General features: G+C 43.9%; 3 protein-coding genes across 3 annotated transcripts; 2 read left to right on the plus strand and 1 right to left on the minus strand.

Annotated features, from left to right (window-relative positions):
* Nucleotides 1-10,953: 10,953 nt before the first annotated feature.
* LOC147475095 (uncharacterized) lies at nt 10,954-12,291 on the minus strand. Its single transcript, XM_086585263.1, has one exon. The coding sequence runs from the start codon at nt 12,289-12,291 to the stop codon at nt 10,954-10,956; it is 1,338 nt and encodes a 445-aa protein (XP_086441389.1).
* Nucleotides 12,292-17,570: 5,279 nt separating this feature from the next.
* LOC147475096 (uncharacterized) lies at nt 17,571-17,990 on the plus strand. Its single transcript, XM_086585264.1, has one exon. It carries the CDS (start codon nt 17,571-17,573, stop codon nt 17,988-17,990), a length of 420 nt encoding a protein of 139 aa, XP_086441390.1.
* Nucleotides 17,991-19,924: 1,934 nt separating this feature from the next.
* Nucleotides 19,925-20,692, plus strand: LOC147475097 (uncharacterized). The gene is made up of 2 exons (XM_086585265.1): nt 19,925-20,152; nt 20,222-20,692. The coding sequence occupies exons 1-2, from the start codon at nt 19,925-19,927 to the stop codon at nt 20,690-20,692; spliced, it is 699 nt and encodes a 232-aa protein (XP_086441391.1).
* Nucleotides 20,693-23,121: the final 2,429 nt, after the last annotated feature.

Consider the following 23,121-nt stretch of genomic DNA (forward strand, 5'->3'; position numbering starts at 1 on the left):
GTCTATGAAGTGATTTCGTTAGGTTTCCAAAGAAGGAAATAGGTCATGATTTCTTTAAAAAAAACAGGTCGAACCCCGTCGGACTTTGCGAAGGCAACTAAAAGAGTTCGGCGAACAGGATGGAGCAATGAATATGGGCCATAACAGTTGGGAATTTGTTTTCTATTTTATTGTTCATATTTGCTTATTCTATATGCATGTTTTTATTTGTGGATGTTTTGTTAAAAACTAAGCCCACATGAATAATAGATAACATGGACACTCTATATGCATGTTTTTATTTGTGGATGTTTGTTAAAAACTAAGCCCACATGAATAATAGATAACATGGACATAGGCCTGACCAGTAAACAGAAAGATCCTCAGTTCTAAATAACTAAGTGGGAGCGGGAATTTGTTTCGTATAAATCCCATGGTCTCCATTACTGATTTGTTGGTAATGTAATTATACTTACGCGTCGGTTTTAGAGCCTTCCTCCATATCGGATGAGTCTAATTACGGATTACCAGAACAAACTTCTAAAGGACAACTATATGAAGTTATTAATGTATGGATTCACTTCTCCATCTGAAGGGATTCATTACAAATAATGGACTAAGAAGTTGAGTAATGTTATACACTTAGATGCAAGTAATGGTATCCTCCCCATCGGAGTCACTGCTATTATTTGTAGGACCAAAGTAGGTCAGCAATTTAGTTTTACTTGTCTAGATGGCATGTGTCTTCTTTAATGAGTGGTGTGCTGTTAAGTTGACAAGAAGTAGAACTAATAGGAAAAACCTCTTTACACGAATGTAGATAGGGTAAACGTCCACACTATCGTGGCTTACTACATCTCGGTGTGTAGGGTGCTGATGGATTAATTAATTGATTTTAAAGTTAACTCCATAAGTATTTCCACGAATATTGTAGAATGGTCAACATCCACACTATCGTGGCTTACTACTTCTCGGTGTGGAGGGTACAAGTGATGGGTTGATTAATTAATTAATTTTTGTTATTAACTCAAGAAGTTTTTGCCCTACATAATAGTTATTTTATGTGATTCTCAGGTTTTCAAAATGGTTACTTTCAACCCACTAGCAACTATTCTTAAGGAAAACAAACTTCTTGGCCCTAATTACATAGACCGAAACGAACTTGGATATAGTGTTGATCAAGAAGAGTACAAATATGTACTCAATGAGGAATGCCCACCTAAGCCCTCAAGATATTGCCGGAGAAGAGGAGAAAGAAGCATTTAAGAAGTGGAACAAGGCAAATGAGATGTCGCGGGTGTTACATTATGGCATCTATGTCGGGTGTCTTTCAAACATCAAGATCGCCATGACCACGGCTTATGATATGATGCTCAATCTCAAGGAACTCTTCGACACCGAATAGGGTCGCTAAGCAAACCGCCATGAAAAACTTGATGACCACAACTATGACCGAAGGGACTCCCCGTAAGGGATCATATACTCGGGATGATGGCTTATCCGAATGAGTTGGAGATCCTTGAGCTGATATCGATCTTGAAACGCAGGTCGATATCATCATTCTCATGACGCCGCCTCGAGAGTTTTGAACCATTCCGCCTTTAACTACAACATGAACAAAAGGTTGTATTCTTTGGCGAACCGATATTTAACTTCAATCGAACTTAGAGTCTTTTAAGAAGAGTTATGTTCAGGTTTATGCTATTGAGAAGGTTTCTACTTCTACCCTAGTAGCGTAAAAAAGAAGAAGAATAATGTTGAAGCATAAGAATATGGCAAAGAAGGGCATGGGACCTCAAGGAGTCGTGAAAAGCCTAAGGGCAAAATGCTACAAGTGCAAGCGGTCGATGACACCTGGAAGCCGATTGTCCTCTCTTCTCAACAAAGAGAATAATGGAGGTATGTCTCATACACTAGTTGTTTAAACATGTTTAGCGGTGTTATCTACCGTAACCTGGTGTGTAGATACGGGAACCACTAACCATGTCCGTGATTAAGTTCGCTGCAGAGGTTCTAGGAAACCAGAAAACTTAGTGCTGGAGAGATTGCCTTATCTTTGGGGATACTACCAGAGTAGTAGCTATTGCAGTGGGAGATGTTTGTTTATCTTTTGGTAGAAATAAGACTAAGGTGTTAAAGAATTGTCTTTATGTGCCTAATTTTAGAAAGAACTTGATTTCAGTTTCTATGTTAATTAAGGATGGATATTCTGTTTCTTTTAAATGGCAAGATTGTCATTAAGAAAAATAAACTTTTTATCTATTCTGGTACATTATAAGGCAATATATACATCATTAATCTTATTCCACCCACAGTGCATTAAATTTTACCCAGAATAGTATTATTCTAGAAGTATTGAGAGGATAGACATTAAACTACTTTCGTACCAATTGTACAAGAATAGGAACCACAACGTGTCACAAATGACGTACAAGAACAAGAGGTGCTTCGTCATAGTGGGAGGGTGATTGGTTTAGGAATGTCTTTAGACATAACCACTGATAACCAAGATCCTGATCCCTGGACCTACAATGAAGCACTCCAAGATAGAGATGTAATATATTGGCAAAAGGCAATGAATTCTGAGATGGAATCTATGGATTCCAATCAGATCTGGGAGCTTGTCAAGCCACCCAATGGTGTAAAACCCATTGGATGCAAGTGGATCTATAAAATGGATGTCAAGATAGCTTTCCTTAATGGAAGTCTTAAGGAAACCATCTATATGGAGCAACCATAAGGATTCATTAAAGAAGGTCAAGAGCATCTTGTTTTGTACAAGAAATTTGATGGAAACACAGTGGTAATTCTTGTGCTTTATGTAGATGACATCTTACTCATTGGAAACAATGTGAAAGTGTTGACAGACATTAGGGTATGGTTATCCAAACTATTTGATATGAAGGACTTGGGAGAAGCGAGTCACGTCCTTGGGATCAAAATTATAAGAGATCGCAAGAAAAGGATGTTGTGCTTATCTCAGGCTACCTATATTGATACTGTGTTGACTCGTTCTAACATGCAAAACTCCAAGAAAGGTTTTTGCCTTTCAGGCATGGAGTTCCTCTATCAAAGGATATGTGTCCCAAGACACCAAAAGAGATAGAGGACATGAAGGTGGTTCCTTATGCTTCGGCTGTAGGAAGCTTAATGTACGTCATGCTATGCACGAGACTAGACATCTGCTTTACTGTTGGCATGGTTAGCAGATATCAAAAGAACCCATGACAAGGGCACTGAACTGCGGTAAAACATATACTGAAATACCTGAAAAGGACTAAGGACTATATGTTAGTATACCATGCAGATAGTTTGGTTCCCTTAGGGTATACAGTCTACACTATCATGAACTCCTAAAAAGTATTTCCACGAATGAAGAATGGTAAACGTCCACACTATCGTGGATTACTACTTCGTGTGTGGAGGTCTTTGAAGGGTCAGATAGGGACAAGAGCGTAAGTCTACCTCAGGTTGTGTGTTTACCTTGTGAGGTGGAGCCATAGTATGGAGGAGTGTCAAGCAGAAATGCTTGTCTGACTCCACAATGGAAGCTAAATATGTGGCAGCCATTGAGGCAACCAAAGAAACAGTTTTGGGTCCGGAACTTCTTGTAAGCAAGTAAACACATTGAGCGCAAGTACCACCTAGAAAAGAGGAGATGTTTATGTTACCAAGATAGCATCAGAAGATAACCTAGCTGACCCCTTGACAGGCATGTTGAGGGGATGGGAATCAGATGCTTGGAAGCATAGCTTTAAGTATAAGTGGGAGATTTGTTAGTAGTATACTAAAAAGCAATGCTTTGAGTATAAGTGGGAGATTGATAGGGTTATATACTAAAAGTATTACTTTTGTATTAACTCTAATTCTTCATTTTTTGAATAAGAATCATATGAGCAAATGTTGTGCATATTAGTTATATGCATATGTCTAATACTTTATGTTGTAGATGATATGATGTGAACGCACAGAAGATCATATCATCAGTACCTTATAAAGTATAAGTAATCGCTCACAACCTAGATGGATTTGGACAAAATATTAGTACGGTTGTAGTATAATCTAGTATTAGTCTATCTTGACTATAGGATTACACTAGTACACTTTTTGTGTATTGAACATGACCAAGTGAGGTTGTTTCTCCTTATACTGACTATATAAGAGAACAAACGCCTCTGTTATTATGGATGCTTGTCCTCCTAATCCGAATATAATAACGGGCACTTACATGCATTGTATATTGCTTTAAATCATTAATAAGTAAGATTCATTTGTGAATCAACAAACTCGATGGATTGGGTAATGACATTGTATGTAAGGTGTGCTGTTGATTATAGAAGGAATCCGTGTCCCGCAAGAAGTCGGGTTGATGATGTCCCCTTGAGGAGCTCAAAAGATTGTCATGTAAACCCCGCAGTGGATTTATTCCAAACATGACAATGAGGTTGAGTGGTACTACTCAAGGACATAAGAAGTTGATTAATGTAGTTGTCAGTAACTTGACTTAATCAATGGACATTCGATATCTTAAACACGGGGAGATCAACGAGCATATAATATGGAGCCCATAAACGCTGACATATAATTTGGGATTAGGGCGGTAGTGCAATAATGGCCTTTAGTGGAATAAGCCATTTGTTGACGGACTTGGGCCGTGTGTTCGGGGCGAACATGGGAAGCCCAAGCCCGTCAAGCGGCCCAACCCTAATTTCTCCTCATAGTCCCTGTTGTAGCCTATAAATAGAATACTCTTTCTCTCTGGCCAAAATTAACCTATTCACTATTCATTGTTCTGAAAAAGAGGCAAGAAAAGTAGATCTGAATTCGTTTCTGATCTTGAGAGAAAGAAGGGGTTGGTAGATCGTTGTCCACACAACGTCCAATCTATTCTAAAGAATACAACATAAGATCAAGAGGTTGATTTCTGATTTTATAAAGCTTGGATTCTCAGAGTTATCTAAATCGGATTCAAAGGTATGTTTTCCAATCACAAATCGTGGACACCCATTAATTCCGCTACGCGTGGTGTTCGCGATTTGTAGAAATAGTCATTCTAAAATAACGGTTCCAACAACATCCTAGGCATCGACCTAGACAAGGGCAGCCCGCTCCTTCTAGACCCTTCCCTTAAAGATATCGGAAAGTACCGTGGTCCTTTGTACCTTCTTCGACCGCCCAAAGAGAGGAAACCCAAACTCTCTCCACCTAAAAGCCGGCGACGCAAGCGCCCAGTCTATCGGTCTTTTGGGTTCACCACCAAAATATCCCACAATCAAGCTCTTGCGCGGAAGGTCGTGGCTTCCCAGACTCGGAAGGCCCCTGTTAGTCCCCCTATGCCCATTCCTGCCCCTGCTCTCCGATCCTATTCTTCCCTAGCAGATTGGGAGGATGACTTTGCTCCTACTGCCAACATGGACGTCTCCAAACTTAATCTCTGGGAGAGTGATTCTGAGGGTGAGGCTCCCTCCAACATAACGGCTAAGGGTCCTCCTGCCAAGAAGGCCAAGACCACTGCTTCAACCTCGAAGCCTGCTACTTCTCGGTCAGCTTCACCGTGGCCAGTAGTCCCCTTACGCCATCCCGGGAAAGAAGTCATCCCCATCGGTCCCCTGCCTTCGGGACCAGTTGAACTCTTGCACCCTCAATTCAAGGCTAGGGACTGCGACATCACAACAAGGGACTCTGCGCTAGACAACCCTACGGTATCCGCCTCTCTATTCTTCACCTCCCATCTCCCACGGGACCAAGCTTACAGGGACTCCGGCTCCTTCGCCTCCCACAGGGCCACAATCTATACTGGATGGGAGAGGGTATGCCTCCCCTCCCTTTTTCTTTTTTCTCCTTTACTACTTAGTTCTTCCTAACTTTGTTCCCTTTCCCAGATGAGCCTTGAAGTGGGCTATGTTATCCGCGGCCTTACCAACACCCTAGATGCCTTTGAGACGGTGAAGGTGGAAATCCATGGGTCCGAAGGATGGAAGGCCAAGTATGCAAAAATGGAGGCAGAGATAGATGATGTCCATCTTTCAGCCCTCAAACACCACAAGGAGCTCCAGCGTGCAGAACAGGCGCATCAAGACTGTGGCTGGCGTCACTTCTCAGTTGGAACGACAAAGGGAATTGGATAGGGTCGTGGCTAAGAAGGACCTTGAACAATCACTGATGGAGGCCGCAGAATATTTCAAAACCTTGGCCTCTAAAAAGATAGCTAGGGAGCTGAGGCAGCAGCAAGAAGTCCTCACCGCAGCTGGGCGTCTTCTTCCTGACCAACAACCGGCCATTGCCCCTCCCGACTCTGCGGTTGCCTCTCCTGCTCTGGACCCTGAGGCCACTGTCCAGCTTGGCGTGTCATCCTCCCCTATAGATGTGGATGAAGTCACTAAGGCAGTGGAGGAGGATTGACTGCCGGTGGATGCCTCTGAGGACCCTAAGTGACACCTGCCTGTGTTCAGCTTTAAATGTTTATCTTTTTGGTCATGTACTTCTACGAATTCAATTTCTTTTTGTTACAACTTGTGGGCTTAGATTTCTGGGTAGTCTCAGCAAGCTGCGGATGAATGTGTTTCTAGTAAAACACTTTGCCCCCAATTAATTAGGTGATAGATATATATCTTTTCTTGCGTACCGAGCGCCTTTATTTCCACACTTGTTCACTCATTTGCATTGTATTGTTGTTTGCCTAATCTAACCCTTTATTCAACACTACCCTCGAGGCGTTGGGGCAGCTGAGTATGCCCAAGCCACTTAGCGTGCCCCCAAGTTGGCCTTGGCGATGTTGAGGGCCACTGAGTATGCCCGAGCCACTCAGCATGCCCTAAAGTTGACCGTGGATATGTTGAGGACCGCTGAGCATGCCCGGGCCACTCAGCGTGCCCTCAAGTTGGCCTTGGCGGGGTTGAGGGCCACTGAGTATGCCCGGGCCACTCAGCGTGCCCCCAATTTGACCGTGGAGATGTTGAGGGCTGCTGAGCATGCCCAGGCCACTCAGCGTGCCCCCAAGTTGACCTTGGAGATGTTAAGGGCCGCTGAGTATGCCCGGGCCACTCAGCGTGCCCCCAAGTTGACCTTGGAGATGTTAAGGGCCGCTGAGTATGCCTGGGCCACTCAGCGTGCCCCCAAGTTGTCCGTGGAGATGTTGAGGGCCACTCAGCATGCCCCCAAGTTGACCTTGGAGATGTTGAGGGCCGCTGAGTATGCCTGGGCCACTCAGCGTGCCCCCAAGTTGTTCGTGGATCAGTTGAGGGCCACTGAGTATGCCCGGGCCACTCAGTGGGCCACCAGATTGCTTTTCACATGGAACCACCTGTCCGCTGCCTTTGGCCTAAATCACGCATAAATGAATATCCATACATCAGAGGAATGAAGATTGTTATTACTTTCATTGACATATAGCAAACTCAAAATATCATTACAAAGCGCGGATGAAGCAAATACAATTTTCTTTCATTTTGAACACAACACAGATAAACTAATGACTAAGTTACTCATGGAATTTCTTTCACATCCAGATGTTCCACGGCCGCTTGATGTCCTCTCCTAGTGTTGTCTGCAACCTGTAGGCTCCTGACGCCCCAGCCTCCACCATAGTATAAGGTCCCTCCCAGTTGGGACCTAGCTTCCCGATCTGTCTCCTCCTTGGTGGCTGGGGTCACCCTCCGAAGCACTCGGTCACCAACCATGAACTTCCGTGGCTTCACACGTTTGTTGTACTGTCTCTGCAACCTCCTGTGGTACTCTTCTAGTCTGATGCGAGCGGTGTCCCTTCTTTCCTCTGTGAGGTTCAGCTCCTCGCCAGTATTTTCTCATTAACCCCTGTCTCCACTGCCTTGGTTCTAGTCGTTGGAGCCATCATTTCCACCGGGATCACTGCCTCCACTCCATAGGCCATTGCGAATGGGGATTCTCCTGTAGATGTCCGCGGTGTAGTGCGATACGCCCACAGTACATGGTTTAACTCATCGGCCCAGCATCCTTTGCGCTTCTCCAGCTTTTTCTTTAAATTATCCATGATTACTTTTTGGAGGACTCTGCCTGACCATTCCCCTCTGGATTATAAGGGGCAGAAAAACCTTGCTTCACCTTGAAGGCTTGGAGGAAGGCTCTCACCTTGCCCCCTGTGAACTGAGTTCCATTGTCCGCGATGATGGTATGTGGCAACCCAAATCTGCATATTATATTCTCCCACAAGAATTTTCTCACCTGTTCCTTTTTCACCTGCTGCAGAGCCACACTCAACCCATTTCGTAAAGTAATCAATCGTGGCTAGCATGAACCTCATTTTCCCAATGGCCATAGGCAACGGTTCAACGACATCCAACGCCCATAAAGCGAGCGGCCATGGACTGAAAACTTTGTGCAGCGGTTCTATAGGAGCATGTATCAGCGGCGCAAAGATCTAGCACTTCTGGCATCTCTTGGCATACTCCGTTGCGTCCCTCTTCATGTGAGGCCAAAAGTACCCCTGTGATAGCTGCCGATGAGTAGTTGTCCTTCCAGCCGAGTGCCTTCCACAATCTCCTTCATAAACCTCACCCAATACCTCTTGCACTTTCTGCGGTCCCAAGCATTTCAGGAGTGGTCCACTGACACTCCGCCGATATAATTCACCATCCAGCAGAACGTATCTCTACGACCTCTGTTCCATTCTCTTCCTTTCCCCCTTGTCCTCTATTTCTATCCTCGAAAGGTAACTTTTGATGGACTCCACCCATCCGGGTTCTTGCTCAGTGACTGACCACACTCCCTGGTCCTCTGCAGTGCTTGGTTTACTTAGCACCCAGACTTCAATGGATCTACCCTCTGTCCCGGGTAGCACCGCGGCAACGTATGTCAAGGCGTCAGCATGTCTGTTCTCTCCCCGGCTCAGATGAGTGAAACTAATTTTCTCAAAGTGGCTAGCCCTTCGCTATAATACCTCTAAGTACTTTGCCATTCTAGGAAATCCGGCCGCGAACCCCCCATTGACCTGACATACCACCAAGTTCGAATCAGAATATACTTTCAGCTCTTGCACGCCCAGGTCCCTGGCTAAGTCCAACCCTGCTATAACCGCCTCATATTCTGATTCACTATTCAAAGCAACGAAACCCAGCTTCATTGACAGCTCCAGGCGAGTATTATCGGGGGTGACCAGCACCACCTCAATCCCATTACCTGTGTCAGTAGCAGACCCGTCCGACAAAGACCCTCCATCTGTTTTGCATGTCCCACGGGTCTAGGGGGTCTTGGTTCGGGTCTGCCTCCTATTCCATGACCATCTCCTCCCCCCATGTGGGGCCCTCGGCCAGAAATTCCGCCATTGCCTGGGCCTTCTCCGCGGTTTTGGTTTGGTACTCAATGTTATATGAGCTCAGCAGCACAGCCCATTTCAACATTCTCGCCGACTTCTCTGCCTTCAATGCCTGCTTGAGTGGCAAGTTGGTCACCACTACCACTGAATGAGCATCAAAATAGGGTTTCAACTTGAGTGCCGAGAAGACCAGAGCCAAGGCATACTTCTCAATCTTACTATATCTCGTTTCGGTGTCCAACATTGTTTTGCTTTGGAAGTACACCGGTCTTTCTGCCTTGCCCACTATCCTGATCAACACTGAACTGACTGCACCCTCCGACACCCCCAGGTATAGGTACAGCTTCTCCCCCTGCCCTGGCCGCAACAGGATCGGGTCCCTGCCTAAGTATTCTTTCAATTCCTGGAAAGCCTTTTCACATGCCTCGGTCCACTGAAAGTCGGTCGTCCTTCTCAATAGCAAGTATAAGGGTCGGCACTTATCTGAGGACTTAGATATGAACCTATTGAGTGCCACGACCCTACCGACCAGCCGTTGAACCTCCTTCACGTTCTGCGGAGAGGGCATTTCCAATAATACCCTTATCTGATCTACGTTTGCTTCTATTCCGCGGTACGTGACTATATACCCCAGGAACTTCCCGGATGTCACCCCAAATGTACACTTTTCTGGGTTCAACATCAATTTGTGCCTCCGTAATATAGAGAATGTCTCCTTCATCCCCACCAAATGCTCGTCTTTAGTGATACTTTTTCCACCATGTCATCTATATAAATCTCCATCCGCTTTCTGATCTTACTCTCAAACATCTTCTCCCCTACTCTTAGAAATGTTGCCCCCGCATTCATCAAACCGAAGGGCATCCTGGTGTAACAGTACGTTCCTCCTTCCACTATGAATGCTGTCTTCTCTTGGTCCAGGCCGTACATCACCACTTGATTATAGCCCATCAACGCGTCCATGAATGAAAAGAACGTATACTCTACAGTACGGTCCACCAACTCATCTATCCACGGCATCGGGTAACAATCCTTTGGACATTCCTTGTTAACGTCCGTGAAATCCACGCACATTCTTACTTTCCCATTCTTTTTAGGCACCACTACCACATTCGACAACCATTCAGTGAACTTGCATTTGCAGATGATACCCGCATCCTTCAGTTTCTTTACCTCCTCTCGAACTCCTTGTGCATACTGTGGTTTCATACCCCTCATTTTCTGCTGGATTGGGCGGGTCCCTTCCCGCATATGTAATCTATGACACGCGAACTCCGGGTCCAATCCCACCAGATCCTCGATCGTCCATGCAAATACATCGCTGTTTTCAGTCAACAAGGCAATCAGTTTTGCTTTCCAATCCTCCGACAAGCTTGTCCCCACATTCACAAACTTCTCCTCCTCGGCCACTCCGATGTTCACAACCTCAATCTCATCCATTGTCTTGCCCCGGACAAGCAGCCTCTTTTCTTCGGCCGCGGTCTGTAATTGTTATGCTAGCTTGTCCCCCATCTCCGACGTCCCATTACAAGGTGTGTGGACAAGATCCATTGTCGTTACCTAGTGGAGGTTTTGCGCCGCGACTTGATCACCCCTTATCTCGCACATTCCCCCATTCGTTGAGAAACGGATCACCTGGTAATAAGTAGAGGGGATTGTCTTCATCTCATGGATCCACTTTCTTCCTAGGATCGCGTTGTATTCCCAGGATCCACTATCATAAACTTGGTAAAAACAGTCACCAGCCCCGTGGTCACCGGCAGTACTAGTTCTCCCAATGGCTTAGTCATGCTGTCATTGAACCCGAACAAGTTAGTCCGCAGAGGCTTCATCTGCTCCCTTTCTATGCCCATTTCTTCCATCGCACTCTGAAACAGCAAATCCACTGAACTTTCGTAGTCTATCAGCACCCTTTTCACCATGTAATTCCCCATCGCTATGGTAATCACCAGTGCATCTTCGTGTGGCGAGCTCACTGACTCCAGATCCTTTGGAGTAAACTCTATCCTGTCATTGCCTTTGCTACACCCTAGAACTGGCCGTGGACTACTCACCCCTTCATTTATCTGCTGCAGATTGGTTGTCCTTCTCACCTTATCCCTGTGGGCGTTCCTTCCCAGTGTTTCTCTGCTGAATATAACATTTATAGTGCCCAGGATTTTGGTCGCGGTCGGAACCCTTTCGATCGACTGAACTTCCTTGACATGTTCCTTTAGCTGCCCTCTCCCAATCATTCTCTCCACTAGCCATTGTAAAGCAAAGCATTCATTGGTAGCATGATTCCTAACTTGATGGTACGCACAAAATGGCTTTCCCTCTATCTCCTTAGGTGAGCTCCGTGGTTCTTCGTAATGCCATTGTCCCTTGATTAGGGGCAGGATTTCCTCCAACGGCTTGTTCAGCGGAGTCAAGTCCATCTCGTGATAAGGTTTTCTCTCCCTGTACTCCCTTCGGGCTTGGTCCCTGCCCTTCTCAGCTCTCTGTGTCTCCCCTCTGTAGGCTCCTTCGTCTCGAGTTACGGTCTTGTCTCTGTCCCTCCTATCCTCCACGACCACGGCGTGCACCGACTTGTCGGGTTTCCTGGGTTCCTTACTATTTCTCCGCAGAATGTCCTCGTAGTGTATGTATCTCTCCACCTTCAAGTACAAAGCATGCAAGGTGGTGACTTCAATCTTCGATACTGATTCATGCACCCTAGTTCCCTGCTTCAATCCATGTTGGAATGCTATGACCACGGTGCACTCATCCAAACTCTTCACCCTCAGCGTCTCCTCCTTGAATCTACACATGAATTCTCTGAGTGTCTCTGCGGACTTTTGCTTGACATTAAAGAGATCCGCTACGTCCACTACCCTCTTCTTCTGATGGATGAAGTGACCCACAAAAGCTTGCTCCAACTCCTCAAACCTTTGGATGCTCTGCGACGCCAACCGGTAATACCAATCAGAGGCTCCCCCTTTCAGATTGGCAGGAAACATCATGCAACGGAGGCCATCATACTTCGCCTCTTGCCACAGCGGCATCTGCTACTGGAAGTGATGCAAATGGTCTGCCAGATCTCTTTTTCCGTCATAACTTTTAAACCGCGGCTGCGTCAACCTCTTTGGTACCTCTGAATTCCAGACTGAGTCAGCAAGGGGATTCTGATTCAGGTTGTCCACCACCTTCTTGGTTGCCCCATGTTTCTCCTTCTCCTTAGCGCAGTTAGCCTCTCTGTCTCTTTCGATCATTGCCTGCACCATTTCCATGGTAATGCCTCCTGCATGGTTCCCTCCGGTTTCCTGACGAAAATCCTCACTTTGCACTTCCACTTCACTACCCGCAGGTATGGCGGTTTCCACTCCTTCCTGAGTGCCTTCTCTTTCTCTCCTCCACTCCTCATTTTCTTCTCTAAGTCTACCTACCTCCTCCTGAAGCAACCTAGTTGCCTCAACCACTGAATCTTCGACTTCCTCTTCCCCCACCTCTATGTTTTCCACACTCGCTGTTTAGTTCTGTACGGCCTCCTCCCTCGTCAGCCTTCCTCTACCTCTTCCTCTACCTCTTCCTCTCTTAGCTGGAGCCATGCTTTGCAACTTCCCAAATCGTGGACCTACCTCGTCCCCACAGACGGCGCCAAATGTATGAACACAAATTATACCCTCTAGGATCCAATGTCCTAATCTCTCACCCTCTCCCTCTTTTCTTTTTCTTTTCTTCTATTTCTTTTTCTCTACTGTTCCTATTTATATCCTTCTCCCTTCTTTCCTATCTGTTGATCGCCCTCTCATCTTCTGGTCCACACTGGGACACCTGTTCTCTTAGGGTTCCGTGGCCTTGCTACTGTACCCCCCGTTCCTTCTCCAGTAAGTTGCATCCACTTTGACTCTGACTGTACTTTTTCTCCTATGCTCCTGTACGGCCTGTCCCCTTCTAGGGTACCGCAGACACGATCTGGTGCTTCGCACCTCCGCTCTCTTATCTTACTTCTGGCCAGCGAGCATGCCACCTCGGTCGTCACAAAATAGGCTAACACACTATTTCCAGTATTTTATTTTAGGCCTGAAGATGTAATGTTTAGCCGCTTTTTTTTCCCCTTATAAGATGTAATGCTTATATGCCCCTTAGTCGTATGTTGCATGGCATTTGTTGCATCATAAATAGGATCTTTGGTCCCTTCAATGATACATGCTCGTAGAGTTAATTTTGATTGTATAGTGTTGTTAGGGGCCAAATACTGCCCACGGACGTGGCACATGAGGAAGCGGCCGTATTAGCTTAAACGAATAGGACTGGAGTGTCTGTCAAAGTAAAAAGGAGGCTGTGGAATACTAGGTGGAGAGGTAGAAGTCAATGCCAACTCAAATTAGTTTTTCCTTACTAAACTTGCGTGCCTCTACACTCAAACAAAATCCAAAATCCCCAAATTGAAAACCCCATCCAGTTCTCAAATTAGCCCTTTATGAGGGGAAAGTTATACATCCACTTCACCGTGGAATTTCCTGATTCAGTGACAACCGACCAATCGAAGGCATTAGAGACAGTGCTGCCACTAAGGGCATCAACTCAGCTAACTGACATGGAGGTAGATAGTGCTGCCACCAACGGCATCTCTCTATTGTTATTTTTTACAAATTACTAGTTGATTCTCTTAGATTCTAAAGCAACATAACTGATAACTCGTTCATATAACAGAGGTATTTAATTTTCATGTTGGGTTCCATTGTTTAGATTACTCTTTCTTCTTTCATAGAAATTCGACTTTACATGTGAAATGATGTCGTGACCTTAAATAAAACAAACAAATAAATCAAACAAAAAATGACTACATTAAAAAAGACTCGAATGAAAAAACATTAACGCAAAAAAATACCTGATCTTTGATCCTTTGACTGTTTTCTTTTCGATCGGACAGTCATCATCACTACTAATGATAATTGAATCATTAATGCACTCTAAAATATCATTAGCAACACTACTGTCTAAACCTTTCATGTTCTTAACTTTGGTTTCCACTTCCCTAGAACAACCCGCTATATCTCCCTTCTTGGTAATAAAATGATTCTTCCAATTTTCCATATATTGAACACATTCAGCTGCTATTTATTTTTATTTTTATTTTTTTGCCATATGACAACTAGAAATTTCCCTTAAAATAACTAAATCATCTTCACGATAACCCAGACAACCAGAATCAATTAAACTTACTAAACTGCAAGCATATATCCTTCAAAACAAAGTAAACAAATTAAATTAGACAAAATATTAGTTAAATGTAATTTGGTGTAATGATAAGGAACAACATTCTTAACTATTTACAGGTAAAATAGGTACATTTAGACTAGATAATTAATTTATATACACATGAATAGGAGACTATATGCTATCTGGACTCATCTTCATGTAGTTCAGAACACCCAAGTCCCCAACACATGCACATGTACAACTCAGCCTATTTTGTCTCTTAAGTATCCTAAGCAATTGGACTTAAACAATATTTGACTTAAACAACTTACCCATCCATGGCGTCTACAGTAGTAGTTAAGTAGGACTACAGTGAATATGAAACCAAGACAACAGAGAGCGAGGACTATGAGTTTAGGGGAAATGGATTTGTGGCTGGAGGTGTAAGGAACGATGAGAGAAGAACTTGTACACCTTCACAGAAACGAACTTCAGACTTCCTCTTTTTTTGTGTTTGAACAATTAAATCTCAGTTCAACAAGTGTACGTGCATAAATAATAGATCCTGTACACGTGAAATAAATGAAATAAACCGAAAAAACAAAATTGAAAATAAGCAGAGACCAAACCAAAATAACATAGCCCATTCCAAAGCTCATAGACAAGTATTTACATTGTGTCTTATTTTCAAAGCAATAATGTTACACTGACCCACTTATTTAACATTTTGACCTACTATTTAAATCTACTAATGTGTTAAAAGTCCTAATCATTGATTTACATAGAGATACGTGTCCATATATATTGCAATGCAAACCAATATTATCCAAATAGTCAGTCACAATAGTATGTCTAAAAAGTAAGTCCGTGTAACACTACTCCTTTCAAAGAATTGTTGAAAAAAAATTTCAAGAAAACATCATGTAACAAAAAATTGGAAACTGGATCAAATACATTGAACTAACCTAAAATGCTCATTAAACTGGATGCAACTATACTTAACCTAACTCAAAGAATAAGTAACTGGAAATCGGAAACTTTATATAAATGCATTGGGCTTTTTTTTTTAAATAAACAATGAGGCCAAAAGGATTTTATGGACAACTCGATATTTAGATGACTACACTGTATTAGCCTATTTTAGGACGACCGAGGTAGGCATGCTCGCAGGGCAAAAGTAAGATAAGGGAGTGGAGGCGCAAAGCACCAGATCATGTCCGCGGCACCCTAAAGGGGGACAGGCCGTACAGGAGCAGAAGGAAAAGGATGGTCAGAGTCAAAGAGGAGGCAACTTAGTAGAGAAGAGACGGGGGTACAGCATCAAGGCCGCGTAACCCTAAGAGGACAGGTGTCCCAGTGTGGACCAGAGGATAAGGGGCGATCAACGGATGAGAAAGAGGGGGAGGGATATAAGTAGGAACAGTATGAGTAGAAAGAGGAGGAAAAAAGAGAAAAGGAAAAGGGAAAGGAGAGAGGAGGGAGAGGATTAGGACATAAGACATTATAGGCTAGAACTTGTGTTCATACATTATGTGAAAGAGTAAATAATTGTTAAGAAAAAAGAGAAAAGGAAAAGAGAAAGGAGAGTGGAGGGAGAGGATTAGGACATAGGACATTATGGGCTAGAACTTGTGTTCATACAGTATGTGAAAGAGTAAATAATTGTTAAGAAAAAAGAGAAAAGGAAAAGAGAAAGGAGAGTGGAGGGAGAGGATTAGGACATAGGACATTATAGGCTAGAACTTATGTTCATACATTTGGCGCCGTCAGTGGGGATGAAGTAGGTCCACGATTTGGGAAGTTGTAAAGCATGGCCCCAGCTAAGAGAGGAAGAGGTCGAGGAAGAGGTAGAGGACGAGGGAGAGGAAGGCTGGCGAGGGAGGAGGCCGTACAGAACGAGACAGCTAGTGTGGAAAACATAGAGGTGGGGGAAAAGGAAGTCGAAGATTCAGTGGCTGAGACAACTAGGTTGCTCCAGGAGGAAGTAGGTAGACTTAGAGAAGAAAATGAGGAGTTGATGAGAGAAAGGGAAGGCACTCAGGAAGAGGCGAAAACTGTCGTACCTACGGGTAGTGAAATGGGACCGCAGAGTGAAGACCTTTGTCAAGAAACTAGAGGGAACTATGCAGGAGGCATTACTATGGAAATGGTGCAGGCGATGACTGAAAGAGACAGAGAGGCTAACCGCGCTATGGAAAAGGAGAAACACGGGGCGGCCAAGAAGGTGGTGGAGAGCCTGAATCAGAATCCCCTTGCTGACTCAGTTTGGAATTCAGAGGTACCCAAGACATTTACACAGCCACGGTTCGAAAGGTATGACGGAAAAAGAGATCCGGCGGACCATTTGCATCACTTCCGATAGCACATGCCGCTGTGGCAAGAGGCGAAGTATGATGGCCTCCGTTGCATGATGTTTCCTACCAGTCTGAAAGGGGGAGCATCTGACTGGTACTATCAGTTCGCATCACGGAGCATTTAAAGGTTCGAGGAGTTGGAGCAAGCTTTCGTGGGTCACTTCATCCATCAGAAGAAGAGGGTAGTGGACGTAGCGGATCTCTTTAATGTTAAGCAGAAGTCCGCAGAGACACTTAGAGATTTCCTATGCCGATTCAAGGAGGAGACGCTGAGGGTGGAGAGTTTGGATGAGCGCACCGCGGTCATAGCATTCCAGCATAGGCTTAAACAGGGGACCCGGGTGCATGAGTTAGTGTCTAAAATTGAGGTTACCACCCTGCATGCTCTGTACTTGAAGGTAGAAAGATACATCAGATATGAGGACATTTTGCGGAGAAACAGTAAGGAACACAAGAAACCTGAAAAGGTCAGTACATGTAGCGGCCGCGGAGATACAGAGAGACAAAGACAGGGCCGCGGCCAGAGATAGAGGAAATTACATAGGGGAGGCACAGAGAGCAGAAAGGGGTAGGGAACAAATCCAAAGGGAATACAGGGAGAGAAAGCCTTACCGCGAAGTACACATAACTCCGGTGAACAAGCCGTTGGAGGAAATCCTGCCACTGATCAAGGGACAGCGGCATTACGAGGAACCGCGGAGTTCACCCAAGGAGATAGAGGGAAAGCCATTTTGTGCATACCACCAGGTCAGAAACCATGCTACCAACGAGTGCTTTGCTTTACAATGGTTGGTAGAGAGGATATAATTGGGAGAGGATTGCTGAAGGAACATGTCAAGGAAGTTCAGCCAATCGAAAGGGTTCCGATTGCGGCCAGAATCTTGGGCACTATAAATGTCATATTCAGCGGAGAAACGCTGGGAAGGAACACCCACAGGGATAAGGTGAGGAAGACAGCCAATCTGCGGCAGATAAACGAAGTGGTGAGTAGCCCGCGGCCGGTCCCAGGGGGTAGCAAAGGCAATGACAAGATAGAGTTCACTCCAAAGGATCTGGAGTCAGTGAGTTCGCCACACGAAGATGCGCTGGTAATTACCATAGCGATGGGGAATTACATGGTAAAGAGGGTACTGATAGACTACGGCAATTCAGTGGATTTGCTATTTCGAGGCACGATGGAAGAAATGGGAATAGAAAGGGAGTAGATGAAGCCTCTGCAGACTAACTTGTTCGGGTTCAACGGCAGTATGACTGAGCCATTGGGGGAACTAGTACTGCCAGTGACCGTGGGGCCGGTGACCGTTTTCACCAAGTTCATGATAATGGATACTAACTCGCAATACAACGCAATCCTGGGGAGAAAGTGGATTCATGAGATGAAGGCAATCCCCTCTACTTATTACCAAGTGATCCGTTTTCCGACGAATGGGGGAATGTACGAGATAAGGGGTGATCAGGTCGCGGCTCAGAACCTCCACCAGGTAACCGCGAGGGATCTTGTCTGCGTACCTGGTGGCGAGGCACCGGAGACAAGGGACAAACGAGCATAGCAATTACAGACCGTGGCCGAAGAAAAGAGGCCGCTCGTCGGGGACAAGACAATGGATGAGATTAAGGTTGTGAACATCGGAGTGGCCGAGGAGGAGAAGTTTGTGAATGTAGGGGCAAGCTTGTCAGAAGATTGGAAAGCAAGATTGATTGCCTTGTTGGCTGAAAACAGCGATGTATTCGCATGGACGATCGAGGATCTAGTGGGTTTGGACCCGGAGTTTGGGTGTCATAGGTTGCATATGTGGGAAGGGGCCCGCCCAGTCCAGTAGAAAATGAGGGGTATGAAACCACAGTATGCACAAGGTGTTCAAGAGGAGGTAAAAAAGCTTAAGGATGCGGGTATCATCCGCGAATGCAAGTTTACTGAATGGCTGTCGAATGTGGTAGTGGTGCCTAAAAAGAATGGGAAAGTAAGAATGTGCGTGGATTTCACGGACGTCAACAAGGAATGTCCGAAGGATTGTTACCCGATGCCGCGGATAGATGAATTGGTGGATCGTACTGCAGAGTATAAGTTATTCTCATTCATGGACGCGTCAATGGGCTACAACCAAGTGATGATGCACGGCCCGGATCAAGAGAAGACAACATTCATAGTGGAAGGAGGAACTTACTTTATTACACGGGATGCCGCCGGTTTGAAGAATGCGGGGGCAACATTCCGAAGAGTAGGGGAGAAGATGTTCGAGAGTAAGATCAGAAAGCGGATGGAAATTTATATAGACGACATGGTGGAGAAGAGTATGACCGAGGACGAGCATTTGGCGGGGCTGAAGGAAACATTTTCTATATTACGAAGGCACAGACTGATGTTGAATCTAGAAAAGTGCACGTTTGGGGTGACATCTGGGAAATTCCTAGGGTACATAGTCACGTACCGCGGAATAGAAGCCAGCCCAGACCAAATAAGGGCATTGTTGGAAATGCCCTCTCCGCAGAACGTAAAGGAGGTTCAACGGTTGGCCGATAGGGTCGCGGCACTCAATAGGTTCATCTCTAAGCCCTCAGATAAGTGTCGACCCTTGTACTTGTTGTTGAGAAGGACAACCGACTTTCAGTGGACCGAGGCATGTGAAAAAGCTTTCCAAGAATTGAAAGAATATTTGGGCAGGGCCCCGATCCTGTCGCGGCCAGGGCAGGGGGAGAAGTTGTACTTATACCTAGGGGTGTCAGAGGGTGCAGTGAGTTCAGTGTTGATCAGGATAGTGAACAAGGCAGAAAGACCGGTATACTTCCAAAGCTAAATGATGTTGGACGCCGAAACGAGATATAGTAAGATTGAGAAGTATGTCTTGGCTCTGGTCTTCTCGGCACTCAAGCTGAAACCCTATTTTGATGCTCATTCAGTGGTAGTGGTGACCAACCTGCCACTCAAGCAGGCATTGAAGGCAGAGAAGTCGAGGAGAATGTTGAAATGGGTTATTCTACTGAGCTCGAATGACATTGAGTATCAAATCAGAACCGCGGAGAAGGCCCAGGCAATGGCAGAGTTTCTGGCCGATTTCCCGGCTGAGGACCCTACATGGGGGGAGGAGATGGTCATGGAACAGGAGGCAACCCGAACCAAGACCCCCTAGACCCGTGGGACATGCGAAACGGATGGACGGTCTTCACAGATGGGTCTGCTACTGACACTGGTAATGGGATTGGGGTGGTGCTGGTCACCCCCGAGAATACTCGCTTGGAACTGTCAATGAAGTTGGGGTTCCCTGCTTCGAACAATGAGTCGAAATATGAGGCAGTGATTGCAGGGTTGGACTTAACCAGAGACCTGGGCGTGCGGGAGCTGAGAGTATATTCCGATTCGAACATGGTGGTAAGTCAAGTCAATGGGGGGTTCGCAGCTCGATGTCCTTGAATGGCTAAGTACTTAGAGGTGTTGCAGCGAAGGGTTGGCCATTTTGAGAAAATCAGTTTCATTCATCTGAGTCGGGGAGAGAACAGGCATGCCGACGCCCTGGCATATGTTGACGCGATGCTACCAAGAACAGAGGGTAGATCCATTGAAGTCCGGGTACTAAGCAAACCAAGCATTGCAGAAAACCAGGGGGTGTGGTCAGCCACGGAGCAAGATCCCGGATGGGTGGAGTCCATCAAAAATTATCTCGCTGGGATAGAAATAGAGGACAAGGGGGAAATAAGGAAAATGGAACAGAGGTCGCTGAGATACATTCTGCTAGATGGTGAATTATATCGGCGGAGTGTCAGTGGACCGCTCCTGAAATGCTTGGGACCGCGGAAGGTGCAAGAGGTATTGGTTGAGGTTCACGAAGGAGATTATGGGAGCCACTCGGCGGGAAGGACAACTGCTCATCGGCTGCTATCACAGGGGTACTGTTGTATGCCAAGAGATTGATTGTACTGTTGTATCCACTATTGAGAATTAATTCACAATGATATTGATTGTGCTTTTTTATTTTTTTTATTTTTTTGTTAATTGTTTTCCTTCATTTTTTGGTAACGATCAATTTTATGGTTCCTTATTAACCAAACTTATTTTGCCGAGACCAAATTGTTGATTTTTTGTACTTTGTTTATGCCGTTTATTTGTAATGCAGTTCTATATAATATAGGGAAAATTGTTTTGTGTTTGGATTATAAATTTTCAATAAGAAGTGGACTGATGAGCGATTTGATAAACATTACAAAACCAACAAGCAGTCTGTCAAGGTTATTAAATGTTCATTCTATCGCACGTTATATTTTCTTCCTGTCACCTGTTTTGTTTGCCAACTGATTATACCTATAGTTTTGACTGCAATTATGAAGGTTTTATTGGTCTAATAATTGTGTCTATTTGGCACTACCACCTATTTGACACAGGAAGAATGGTAAGAGGAAATTTTGTTTTGAATTTTAGTAAGACATCCACTTGGATTTCTTTGAGAACCAAAGAATATATTTTAGAGTTGGATTGTATAAAGTTTGTGGTTAGTAGGAGGAGTTTTGTATGCAACTCTCATATTAGTTGTTTAATAGAATTGCTGGATAGTGGTAATGATTTTCACATAAAGGATTGTGCCAACACTTTTTTTTTTTAAATCTTTTTATTACTGATCAGTATGACCCATTTTGGATGGTTTAGAATGTCCTTGACCATTTCTCTTATCCCATGGTTGAAGTTTGTTTATCAACTAGTGATTGATCATGTACTATTCTGCCATAATTTGAAGTGTTTTGTTATTTTTTAACATGCTTTTGACAACCACTACAAGCCCAAATAGAGAGGAGTAATTTCATGGCTGGTCTGCTAGAATTTTGCTAGGAATTTGGACTTGCTCAAGCTAGGAACATCGTTTAGGTTACCTATACCAATATTATAAATTACAACAATGAATAATTTGATTTTTATTTTCCTCTGATTTCAATGGTTGTTCATCTTTTAATTAGAAATATGAAATGCACATCTCTTTTACTACACACTTTTACTGTATAGATCTATTTACATCAATTAACTAAACACAACTCTTTAGAAATGTGTAGCCTATTACGTTTTTTTATGAAAAATATCAGCATAGATCCAGCGGTCTGTAAGAACTGCAGTGATGTTATTTGCTATTTTCTTTTGCTTTCCAGTAACTGCATTCTATTGTTAGTTTTGTTCAAACTATTATACCTTTCTGTAGGTCTACTGACATGGAAGGCAACGTTAACCTTAAAGTGGTAAATTGATATGGAAAAATAAATAGCTTCATATCCCTTCTCAGTACACCAAACCTAATCATATTTTGGTGGACTTCATTCGAAAGGGCCAAATGAAGAGAGCAAGGCTTGGTTTTATCATCATATAGTATATTAGTGGTACGGTGATTCTTCATTGTTTTGTTTGGTAGGTTTATTCGCTTTTAATATGTGCTACAAAGTTCTATGCTAATTTAGATTATGTTTTGTAGAGTCTCGAAGTTTTGAATGAACGAGTTGTCGTAGTAGTCGTCGTCCCAATTCAGAGGGATAAAGGGTGTTCATTGATGACTTTCGCTTTGTCACCCTTCAAACCATGATGCTTGGCTAAGTACGCAAGGCAAACAATAACCAATCTTGGACATCTTAACAAAATCCCCCATTCAAGTGAGTTGGGAATAAACGTAAATTTTTCATTAATTGCCAAAAAAACTTAGCTCTGAATGCAACGGCCTTTAGTCATTGATATAATTGTCAATAATTTTCTACTATTGATAACATTCCCGTTCTCCCTTTGCGGCATTAATTTTTCAAGTTCATTGATTTTTAGTTCTCCTACAATTGCATGTTAAATGTATTTGCTAATGCGTCTATTATTTTAATATTCATATGAAATAGCTCTACATTGTTACTAATAATTTTCATAATAATTTAATATATTCAACCACTTTCTGTTTTTCCATTATTTACATTTATCAGTGGTTTAGTCATAAATCAAATTAATTATGTTTGTTGAGCTATTTTTTCTTTTATTAATACTATGGTGTAGTATTAGTGTTGACATCAAAATTTGAAACACTACAATATTCTATAGTTTGAACTTTTTGGCACATAATAGTTCATGAAAATGGTCCATGTTCGTTAAAAAAGGATGGGATCACCTAACCAACAAGCCTAAACACCCTTAAGAAATTCCTAAGATGAGCCTATTATTAAGTTTGTAATTCTTAATATATGCAATGTGAATTGCTTCTGCAAGATCTATACTACTTTAATACATTACTTCCTCCCTAAATGATAGAGACTAGTACTTTTAGTGTTTTAATCAAAATATAACTCACTACAATCTATCTAATAAAACATAACGGTATGGGCCCTCCACAC

This window comes from Coptis chinensis, chromosome 9 (genome assembly GCF_015680905.1).
Source record: "Coptis chinensis isolate HL-2020 chromosome 9, ASM1568090v1, whole genome shotgun sequence".
NCBI lineage: Eukaryota > Viridiplantae > Streptophyta > Magnoliopsida > Ranunculales > Ranunculaceae > Coptis > Coptis chinensis.

Bases quoted from the DNA above. Each gene is read 5' to 3' on its own strand.
- LOC147475095 (XM_086585263.1), bottom strand. From the start codon at position 12,291: ATGCCGCTGTGGCAAGAGGCGAAGTATGATGGCCTCCGTTGCATGATG.
- LOC147475096 (XM_086585264.1), top strand. From the start codon at position 17,571: ATGGTTGGTAGAGAGGATATAATTGGGAGAGGATTGCTGAAGGAACAT.
- LOC147475097 (XM_086585265.1), top strand. From the start codon at position 19,925: ATGCGAAACGGATGGACGGTCTTCACAGATGGGTCTGCTACTGACACT. The intron at 20,153-20,221 runs GTAAGTCAAGTC...GAGGTGTTGCAG, and splicing joins ATTCCGATTCGAACATGGTG to CGAAGGGTTGGCCATTTTGA.